Consider the following 12,347-nt stretch of genomic DNA (forward strand, 5'->3'; position numbering starts at 1 on the left):
TTTGTAGGCTGCTCTCAACATTCCTAGAGTTTCTGCTGCACTTTTCCCCAGGCGATAGCAGAACGGTATAGCTGCAAATTGTTCATCTCGTAATGACTCCATTTCTTCTACAGGCGACTTCTAGAGGCGGCGCAGAACATCACCTGCAATAAAAAGTCGTGGTTACCAAACATGCAATGATTCCTTAACAACATTTTATATATATGCACAGCAAGACCCACCCTACTTGTATGCCAAACTACGAAGCTCCAGCGTTAACAGAACTGCCGGGAAAAAAATCAGTCCAAGCCTTTCTTGACTTGCCCTCGTAGATGCAAAAGTAAGCCCACCAAAAAAGAAATATACCCACAATACCCCAAACTTCCGTATAAAGAAGGACTTTTGTTAAAAATTTCCTGAGACATCCCTAATTACCCTAGGATCATGGTTCAACCACCATTCTCTTCAGAAGAGAACTGCCTTTCAAACGGCACCACTCACATGTCTCCATCGTGTATCTAAGGCGGAAAATCGCGGAGAAAGGGATTTTTTTGGTTAAAATATCCTTTTTTTTTTTTTTTTTTAAACTTTCTACCTCTCTGGACCCTCTGTTTTAACGCGGAGATCTGAAAATATCTGATAAATACTACTCGGCGGACTGAATGTTCGTGCAAAATTTCAATCTTCTAGGTGCAAAAGTAACCCCGCAAAAAATAATGAAAATAGGCCTAACAAACGAAAAAATATTTTTTAAAGTTATGATGTAATCACTTCTTATGTCTCGACGCAGGAAGCCGTGAAGCCATATGTAACGTGTTCTACAATGCCTCTAGACTTGAAAAAAAAATGGACGAAAAAGCTCAAATAGGAGAGTTATGACGCAAAGTACCGTAAAACAGCCGTATGGTACAAATTGTAGCATACGATCTTAAAGGGGCAAACTGTTGTTATCAAATAATATTCAATGAAGTTTGTGAGTGATTAATATGTTATACAAGAAGAAGGACGGCCTTTCGTCTGCTACAAACGACAGTCTTAACTGTACTAACAGTGCCAACATAATTCTTTATTTCCACGTCTAAACCTCATTAGTCCCAGAATACTTTAATAATAATAATAATAATAATAATAATAATAATAATAATAATAATAATAATAATAATAATAATAATAATAATAATAATAATAATAATAATAATAAATAATAATAAACTTTATTTTACGTGCTGAGAACAGCTAAAATACAGCAAAAATACAGCACTTTGTCTTATTCTACATTATTTTAGCAATGAATATATAGTACCAGTGATAAAATTATTATTACATCTATACCATAAATTATTAATAAAAAAACATTAACAGTGTAGTGTACGTCAATTATTAAAACAAAGAAGTGTCAAAAATTAAAAGTAAAAAAAATAAAAATAAAAACTACTAAGTTATATTTAAAATTCTAAAATAAAGCCATATTTTAAGATATGCATTCATTATAGCTTTCTAAAATCCTACAGATTAAAATATGTTTTCTATTATGCGGTTGCAATAAAATTTTTGCCCTTGTACCATATGTTGGAACTTTAAAATCAACATTTTTAAAAATATAGTCTGAGGTATATTGGTTGTCAAGTAACTTTCCTACAAATACAGATTCAATCAATTTTCTCCTGTCAGCCAGTCGTTCCAAATTAAAATACGTTATCCAATATTCATACGTGCTAGAATAATAGTCAAGTCCTAACTTAAAACAAAGTATTCTAAGAAAACATTTTTGCACCATCTCGAGTTTGTTTACGAGAGTTTTTGTTAGGCTGTTCCAAGTCACTGATGCATATTCTAGTTTCGACCTTACCAGTAATTTATATAAGAGTACATATGTATTTGATTGACAGAAAGCAGGCCATTGATTAAACAGGTAACCGATTATTTTTCTTGCTTCATTACATACATTTTGTATATGATCACCAAAGCGTAGTGACCTGTCAAATGTTACACCTAAATCCTTTATTGTGTCAACTTTCTGTATTACAGTACCTTGTATTTCGTATTGACTTACATAGTATTGCGATTTGTTACTGTAGGTCATGCACTTAGTTTTCAGACAATTGATACTCATACCGTTATCCTTGCACCACATAATGATTCTATTTAAGTCATCTTGTAGCCTATCGTTGTCCTCAATATTATTTACCACGCTAAAAAGCTTAATGTCATCAGTATAAAGTAAAACATTTGAATGATTTAAGACTGTTGGTAAGTCATTAATAAAAATAGAGAAAAGTAATGGGCCTAGAGGAGAACCTTGAGGAACACCGTTACTAATACTGGCTGAATCTGACATGACATTTCCAATTTTAATTTGGTATGTTCTACCAGTCAAATAGCTTTCAAAAAATTTTAGGTACAAGGGTGTTACACCTGTGTTTGACAGTTTTTTTAACAGCAATCTATGGTCAACTGAATCAAAAGCTTTACTCATGTCAATGTATATGACATCAGTTTGTGATCTACTTTTCATTGCATAGTAGATAAAATCCGTTATTTCACAGAGATTGGTTACAACTGATTTCCCTTTATAAAAGCCATGCTGTGATTTTTGCAATATATTTTTTACATTAAAAAACAAGTGTTTGTGAATGATGGTTTCAAAAATTTTAGAAAATATGTTCAATAAGGTTATCGGCCTGTAGTTGTTCGGATTTAACTTGTCATTATTCTTGTAAACCGGTACCACATGTACATGTTTCCATTTAGATGGGAATGACCCTGTTCTTAATGAGGTATTGTATATTTTTGACAAGACTGGAGCTATTTCTTTCGAACATGCTTTAAGGATATAATTTGGAAAGCTCCCAGGTCCTGAAGATGCTAATGGCCGAAGTTTACCTATTACTTCAGTAACATCATTTTCACATATTACTGGAATCGTTATATTATTGCTGTTCAGATTACTAACTACAGCACAATCTATGGTATTAACTTTTAAATTAAAATTATTGTAAAATACGTCTTTAAAAACTTCAGCAATTTGCTTTGTCCCTGTAATGGTGGTACCATTGAACAAAATTCTATTTGGTACACTTTTGTCTTGAGACTTTTTAAAGTTATTCCAAAAATACACTTTGTTGGTACAAATACTATTCTCCAACTGCTCAAAATAACATTTTTTAAGTTTATTGTACATTCTTTTAACATTTTTTCTTAAAACCGAAAATTTTTCATAAATTACTAAATTACCAGTTTTCTTAAATTTTACAAAATATTTTGTTTTTTTATTAATTAATGCTTTTAACTCTTTAGTAATCCAAGGAGCTTTGTATTTCTTCTTTTGTACAATATGCTTTCTCGGTACATTTGCTTTCAATATATTTTCCAAACAATCTTGCAATAATACCGTACTGTTATTTACATTTCCTGAAAACCTATCTACTTTCATCTCATTTTTAATGTCCTCGTATAATTGATAAAAGTCTGCTCTTACATAGTCATATAACTCACCTTGAGCTTGAGCTGTATCTGCATTTAAGAAATTTAACTTTTTGTCAACCTGCCATTCGAATACGAAAGGTGGGTGAAACCTATCTACCTTGACTAATGGACTCACATCAAACCATATTGAGCATTCAGTAATATCAGTTAGAACAAGATCCAATATATTATACGGCAACTGAGAGTCGTATGGTTGATTATACTGCTTTAAACTAAATATAGACGCTAACTCTAACATCTTCTCAGCTTTTGTTTTTAAATAAAAATGCTTAGTTTTTACGATTCCATTATGCCAATCAATACCTGCAGAATTGAAATCCCCAAGAAGCAACATTTTCAAACTTTTTTCAATTAATAACTTATTCAGCCAATCACAATAATTTACAAATTCTTTGGGTGGCAAATTAGGTGGAAGATAATGCAAACCTATTAACATTGGGGGATTATTGGGTATATATAACTTTATAATAATCACATCTAGGTTCGGAAACTGTACCTGTACTACGTCATACATTAATCTTTTATTTACAAACATAATACAACCTCCACCTGTACTTTTATTTGTCAGTTGAAGGTTTCTGTCTTTACGTATAACGTCATATTGCTCGGTAAGCTGTTCAAAATGAACTTTGTCATGTTTAAACCAACTCTCAGATATACATATTAAGTCATAATCAGTGCAATTAACTTCGTATAATAATAATAATAATAATAATAATAATAATAATAATAATAATAATAATAATAATAATAATGGTGAAATGTAACTATCCTACGAGAGGCGTATCTGCGTCGAAACATGGAAAGTGAACTTTTCCGCGCATTTTCAGTCGTTTTCGAATATATCGTCGCGTTGGAATCCATCCGCGTTCTCGTTAATATTTTGGGCCAATTTGAGAGTGGAAGTGTAAATGTATAATTCTTCTTACCATCAGTGATCTTACAATAGGTCGTATGTTGAAAATCACAACTTTACAGGAGAGCGAAAAAACTTGCAAATTTTGAAATTGGATAAGATATACATTTTTCTGCATTATTTATTTTTTTATATAACTGCCATTATTAGCCGGATACATACGATACTTTGCCAGGTGATGAAACAAGTGCCGCCAGATCCAATACTGGTGTTAAATAAAAATACTCAAAATTCTAACGTACGACGTATTGCAAGATACAGAACGATCAGTTTCACTGATATAACATGACTTTTTGAAAATCCTTTCTTTTTTTTTTAATATTTCGATATGCTATTTTAGTGTTGTTCCATGTGTGTTGTTGAGTGTCATTGAAGTGATGTTGGTAAGCCTGAAGTAGTTACAATATATATATTGAAACCGTTGAATTGTAGTGCAGTATTTTTTTTTTTTTTTTTTTTTTTTTTTTTTGCATATCTAGCGCATTTTTGTTTCAGATTCGAAATGCAATGTAGTACAGTTCTTCTCGTATCCCGAGGTTATTTAAAGACATGAGAAGGAGTTGAACCCGGTGCTTACCGGTAGTGTCTTTCACCCCCTCCCCCTCTTTCTTGTAATTTGTTTGCTGTTGTGTAATTTAAAATTACTGGTAAGTGATGATACAGTAGTTCGTTGATTTGAATAGAGTACCGAACCTTGGGTGGTTTAATGGTTTACCTTACGTTAATTGGGTTCGAATTTCAGGGCATACCGTTAGTAAATTTACTTCCTCATAAAACGGCATGCCCTTCATTGGGACGTAGGAAAATGAACGAAAGACCATAATAATGTTTACGATAATTTCTGCTAGATTTCCGTATGTTGGTGGTCGAACGCCTCTTAATTAGTTTTAGAAAATAGTAACGCTACTACTTTGTCATCAGTCGAATGTCTATCTAAATATATAAGATTTACATTCACATGAAACTAGGAACATAAGTTTAACACAGTATTAACCGTCTGTATCTAGCAATGATGAGTAATTTCTACTCTTAAAATCTCTCATTAACAGGTTGACTGCCACGGGGGTAAAGTGGTTACCTTAGCTTGGGGCCACGCCGAGAAATTTTAAAATTACCATTTTTTCTGTGATTTTTGTTTACTTCTATATTGTAAATACACATAAAAAAATCCACGGGCTACGATCACTTTGTAACTTTCTGAGGCCATTCTTCGAACGCCCTTTGTCTATTACACCAGAAATGTTGATGATAAGTGTCAAAGTAGGAATTACTCATCACTCTCGAACACATAACATTAGCACTGTGTTAAATTTATAGTAATGTGTTCTGTACGTTCAATTAGTCGTTATAGGAGTAGAAAATCTATTGATTTTATCACATCAGATAACACAATAATATTCTATTTAGTAGTTCGGAAATTTGTTTATGATAAACCTGTACATGGAGAATGTTTGTCACCAATTATATTTAACATAACAGTCCGATAATGATTCAAATAAACAAACAAGAATCGCTTTTTATCTTGTTTAATATTGGTTTTGCAGAATTTGAGAATTGCAATACGAAATATTTTGCAATGTAATGCATTTGCAGAACTACGTTGACTTATAGTAACGACTACATTGTTTTTCAAATTAACATAACGTGCATTGTCTATTTCTTTTGAAAAATAAAATGCTGTGTAGTGTAGTGGAATAATCTGTTTATGGTTATTTTAGCATCTTATTAAACGGTTCTATTCAGCATGTTTCAACATGTTTTGTGTATAATAGAACAATTACTAAATTAAAGTTTCCAATAAAATATCAATTATACATCAAATAACTTTTTTCTTCACCTTGAATAATTTATATGTCAAAATGATTCAATTCTTTTCCTAAGCAAAAATTCATTCTCAAAGTAATTATGCGAAAAAAATTCGACGCCTTAGAATTAATGTTTCTTTTTCTACTGCAATTTTTGGTTACATACAAAAATGCTACGAACAAAGGCTACACAAATAGCTCATACTTTCTAGCCCTTAATTGTATTTTATCACATTATACAAATCCTGTTAGTTTACATTATCATATCTATTTCTTTTTTATACCTTCGACTTGGTTTCTTATTCTAGAAATACAATTGTATATGCATATGTACATTTTTCTCTATTATTTGACGAGTCTATCATATGCACGAATTAGTTCCTGAAATATAAATTATGTATAACATAAGACGAAATATTTTTTCTTTTTTTTAAATGGGAAGTCAGACAGAGATTACGGTATACAATATACATCGTGGTATATATTCCAAACTTATTTTAACCTAGACGTATCTTCAGATAAATTAATTCTTAACTAGTTGGCAGTACAAGCTTCCAATAGCAGATAAGTCTTAGTGCCTACGACCAGTGATAGTAGACCAGTTCCCTTTCCATTTCGTTTACGAGATATGTTTCTCTCGTGGGAGAAATTTTAGCTTTAGCAAGTATTTTAGCTACTCAGTAAAACTCATGAAGATCATTCTTATTTTCAGTGGACGTAAAAGTCAATAAGTCTAAGTTGTAACGTATTTTATTTGTTCTTTCAGAGATGAATCTAACTTGAGGCGAATGCATACAGCAGTGAAACTAAATGAAGTAATATTAAGTAAGTCTCATGAAGCCAAACTAGTGATTATTAATTTGCCAGGCCCCCCGAAGGACACCAGCATGGAGCGAGATGCAAGTTGTATCCTTTGTTCAACTTTAGTTATAAAAATAGATTATAAGAGAAAATTTAACTTCGTTGAAGGTGCAACGGAGATAAGAAGTGTTGTGTGCGTGCTAGGAGGTAAATCTGAAGGGTAAAAAATTAAGAGTTGTGACAAACAAAACAGGAAAAAGTGAAATATTCTAATATAAACAGATGTAAAACAAGATAACAGAACAATAATTGATTCCTCTCGCAAAATACAAATTACGTGTATTATGTTCTTATTCTGTTTCGCAAATATATTTGAATCATATTTCTTCAACAGTAAGAACTATTTTAATTATTACTCTATTTTTCTATGAACGTTCAAGTTGAGTCGATGATAGATCAAAATAATACTACTGCATGCATTTGCAGACAGATAATAGTACCTTATTATTATTACTGTTAATAGTATTACTAGAATTTGTAGTAGTAGTAAGAAAAACTGTCGTCGTCGTCTAATGGTTGCGCGTATTCCTGTAGTATGCGTGGTACTTGGCTCAATTCCTGATATCGGTACAAATCTTCCGTTATTTAACGACAATTGAGAAGCCACTTGGCTTACTAGATAGTAAACGCCAGTGTACAAAGGAGTAGCAGCATATATTGACCACAACATGAAAATGTATTCCTGATAAAAGGTCTTATTGAATTATAATAATAAAAGTTTAGATTTTGATACACACATAGGCTTATGTGGAAAGTTTTCTGTTCCACGACTCTACCCTGAGTGGGATTCGAGGCCGATTACCGCCTTCACGCAGCAGACCCTCAACGTAGAAAAGGAATGAGACTGAGAAGGCATCATTCATTCCATCACCCTTCCTAACGAGGCAGACGTGCACCCATTTCGACCTGCTTTCGTTCACTTAGTCTTGCCACTGTTAATCGCCATCCAGATCTAAGCGATTTCGCATTCTGGGAGTTTGTGCTACACACATTATTAAATTTTAGATTGGAAAGATTATATTTCGTCTCTTAGTAGCCGATCTTCAGTGGTTACTGTTTGGTGCTAGGTTCTTCACATAATAAATGATCAGGCTTGAATATTAATGTTTGCTTTATTACTAAACCGAGTGTTGGGCACCAGTCTCACAGAGATGGCCAACATTTTGAGCCAATATTGGGTCTGCTTGAGTCTGCTTCAGTCGATTCGTCTAACAGTTTTAAAAGGATTGATTCCTTACGATATGTTGTGAAACATCTTCCCCAACACTGAGCCACCGTATCCCCTATTCCACTATGTATGCAAGTATCATATATCTTGCTTGGAAAGTTAAATTAAACGCAAATTAAATACTTAATGTCTGCTGAAGTTTTCTTATTGTTTCTCGATTCGCAATTTACCATCTACATGATAACAGACGATCCGAATAATTCCTTTGTAAGACAGTACTTTTAACGAAAGAGTGTTTTTTTCCTTTTTGAAGGCGTCGCAAGATGTAGTGAGTGACAAAAGCCGTTTTATGTAGTAATGTTGTTAATATATCCCAGAATCATTTATTTTTGAGATTGGTTGAGGAAATGATATTTTTAGACATTTCAAATTTATCTAACCCCAGATATTAATGATCATATCATTCGATTTCGATTAATTTAGGATGATCTAGAAACTGTTATTAGCTGCAATACTTTCTCTTGTTGGAGTATAAAACAAAATAGAGATTATCCTTAACAGGGTTGTAGATATGGAATTTTTGGAAGCTTTGACCGAAGGTTTGTCTCAAGTGCTTATGGTGAGAGGAGGTGGACGGGAAGTGATCACCATTTATTCATGAAGCACTTTTCTACTCTCTGTTCATCTACTCGCTGTTTTTCTAGATGTGGCATCCTTCGTACGTGTGAATAGATTTATCTCTGGACGGAGGACCTGTTGTAGGACGGGAAGATTGTCCGTGTAAAAGTAGTGAGCAGATTTTAACGTTTCATTATCTTCATAAACCAAAGTGTGCTCAGTGTTCTACCAGTGTCATCATTCTTAGACATAAGATGTAAGTTAAACCGAAATGAAACTAAGTGTCCATAATTCGTAATTGTGTGTCAGATGATTCTTCATTTCCTTCTTTCAAGATCGAACAAACTATAAATAAGGGTTTCAAAGGAGAGTTTTTAATGTAAATATGGTAGCATTAATATCCTTGTGATAACCATATGGTATGATTGATTCTATGTTTAAAGATTGTATATATGCGAGTGTGTGTGAGAGAGAAAGCAGGTAGGCAATGAATAAAGAGGTTATGCTACTTCATGCAGAAGGCGGGTGATTGTTTACTGTTTACTCCACTCTTCTGATGAGGAAAAGTTAAATTTGTAGACAGAGATCTTTAACTTTGAAAATACAAGTAAAAAATTTATTTTTGATTAAACGGAAAAAAATCCTAAGACGATTGTTTGGGGCAAAAAGGGTTTTTAAAAAATTGTGATTCATGAACTGCCACAGTCTCTGCGCATGCGTATGTTTTGCTCATTCTTCAATCTTGTTCAAATGGTGATAATTTTAATGTGAATAGGAAGAGTTGTTGCTTGTTGAATTAATGTTGAAGGCTTCCAAAGAAAAGAGAAAAAATATTTTAAAGATAACAAACCAAAGAAAATATTCAAGTTTTATGACTTATTGTAGTAAGCATTATTTTCGTCGATAACTTTAATTTTTTACATTTGTGGTTTTTCCGAAGAGTACAATCCGTGTGGCACATAACATTTATTTCCTCTTTCATTATGATGATGATGATAATTATAATGTACATGTGAGATTTGATTGTTAAAGTGCACTGATGTGTTTGTCATTATTGTAATTTTTTTCTTAAAGACGTTGAGTGAGACGAAAGCACTCCATGACACGCCATTTAGCGAAGTATTTGCAGTATTAAAAATGTTTGTACATAGAAAACGTGTGCTCATGTGTCATCTCAAGTATTATACATAAACGAGGGTGTATGAGAACGTTGTGATGATATTTTTCATAATAACATGCACATTAAAATTAATTCCACGTTGAATAAATGCACATACACGCAAAAGAATAATATTGGAGCAGAATATAGCGTATTGCCGTGTCAATCAAAACCGGGCTAAAGGAATTGATTTAAATACTTTATGGGAGAATATACTCCCAGTACTTACTAGTAAATGATCTTACTTAAATTACTGTAGAATCTTACTGTGATCTCTTGAAGTGCTCATTATATTCAAAATGATGTTAAAATAACAATCAACCTTCTGCTCGCAGTGAATTCTTCGTTGTTCTCATAAATTTGATCGATTACATTATTCATGGATCTGGTGTACTTTTTACTTTTCATTTACAACAGTCTTAATCTCTCTTGATAGTAGTTAGTTTATCAGAACTATTGGAAAGATATATCGGATTATATCAGAGACGAAAGAATAATTTTCTATAATGTTTTGAATAGCTAATTTTGAAACCTAGATCAAAATAAAATTAGAAACTAAATATCATTCACTTACAAGTAAGACAGTGTAAAATTCGTCTTGAATTATTTGACAAACGACTTCTGATTATCAGCTGAGACAAAAAGCATACGAGTAAATGAAGAAACGTTCCTAGGAGTTCCGTGAACAACCCTTACTAATTTTTCTTCCCTAGAAGTTCATTTTTAATGCAAATAAATTAGTCATTACTTAAGTTGCATACATTGGACAAAGTAACGACAGTTCTTAAACATTTATAACTTAAAATCTTAGTTGCCAAATTCGGGTGAATTACATTAATGCAATTAGACTCCAGTACTTTGATCATATAATCTTTATCTGATGTGGTTCTATTTTCCGATAATTTGTAGTACATAAAGTTGAAGATAATTGAAAAGTTATCTTTTATTTTGAGCTTCCCTATCACTGCTGAGCAGAAGAATAGAAACGTAATTGTTTCAAAGAGTATAAACTATATTAAATTCTGTATCTCAAAATATTCATATATTTACAAATGTAACGAGTAGTCTGTTGAGACTTTTTTCAACCTAGTTGTTGTGCGAATGAGAAGCAGATTTTAAGAGCAGAGTGATATTTGTTTTTCTCTTTTAATGTATTTTTATGTGTGTGTTTGTATTCCATTTATTATTCTTTTTAAGAAACATGCATCAGTTTGAAAGCATTGTTAATAATGGTTTCTGTGAGGGGAAGGGGGAAGAAGGTATGTCGTTTGATTTTTTAAAAGAAAACAACAACTTGTGCTTTCTGTGTGTGTTGTCTGGAGTTTGATAACACAGATTTATTTCCATTTGTATGTATGTATGTGTGTGTGTGTGTGCGTGCGTGCGTGATTACACTAAGGTTCTCACTCGCAAATAGTTCTTCTGAAGTGCTCACAAAGAAACAAGCCATTGTGTTCTGATAAGATAACGAGTAGTGTTTGTAAGGTGAGAGGAATAGAAAAAAAAAAGAACTTTGGTAGTCAATGATCCCCTGTGTGGAATAGTAGTTTGCATAGAAAGCTTTGTAGATTTTTTTTTTGTGATCAAGTTTAAAAACAAAGAAGAAACTTTAATCTGTGTTACGCCTCTGACGAAAAATAAAACTGAGTTACCAAAGGCCTAACCGTATGTTATTTACTACATTTCTTCCTCTTAAGCATTAGCTCTCTTGCTGTTTGGCATAACAGATGATATGCAATCAGGAAGTGAACCTAATTATTCTGTGAAATAAATTAGGTTAATACTCTGCTGGAACAATCGTTGCTCGGAATAGTTGAGATACAACGTATTTTCTGAATTTTCTTCAAAGCATTCGTTTTTTTGGCAACTGGTAGCTTAATAGGAATTTATAGGACTGCATAGAGAAGAACCTGTGTGCATACCTCATACTACATAGCAAATCAGTCGTCTCATAAAACTCTATAACGAAACTGCCGACTTGGTCTCTATTACACAGAATGAAACAGAGAAACGTCTTAGAAACGTTAAACAAATTTCTCAACACCATTTTGCGACGACATAATCATCCTTTCTTCGAGTTGGGAAATACAAAGAAAGAAAGGGAAAAAAAATAGTCCTTAGACAAGTTTGGTAGTGTATCCAGTGGTGCTATTCAGCCGGTTCGCTAGAACCGGTTGTTAAAATATTTCGAGTTCGCATAACTGTTTGTTATACTCAGACATAACAGTAAATTTTACCCAGTTACATTCAGGAAGAGTAAATTTTAGTTTAACTATCTTTGTTTTTAGAAATTCTTACAGCTACAGGGTTAAACATATGATTTCTCAGAACAAATTATAAACGTTTATCTTTTAA

At 32.6% G+C, this 12,347-nt stretch overlaps 1 protein-coding gene across 2 annotated transcripts in view; it reads left to right on the plus strand.

Moving 5' to 3' along the window:
* kcc (solute carrier family 12 member kcc) overlaps positions 1–11,651 on the plus strand; it is a 393,149-nt gene extending 381,498 nt beyond the window's left edge. For both annotated transcript variants that reach the window (XM_081754494.1, XM_081754500.1), the window contains exons 17-18: positions 6,953–7,092; positions 8,785–11,651. In XM_081754494.1, coding sequence (XP_081610620.1) covers positions 6,953–7,092; positions 8,785–8,876 — 232 coding nt within the window. In that variant the 3' untranslated portion in view covers positions 8,877–11,651. The remainder of the gene's footprint in view (positions 1–6,952; positions 7,093–8,784) is intronic.
* Positions 11,652–12,347: the final 696 nt, after the last annotated feature.

This window comes from Thermobia domestica, chromosome 1 (assembly GCF_964235325.1).
Source record: "Thermobia domestica chromosome 1, izTheDome1.hap1.1, whole genome shotgun sequence".
Lineage (NCBI taxonomy): Eukaryota > Metazoa > Arthropoda > Insecta > Zygentoma > Lepismatidae > Thermobia > Thermobia domestica.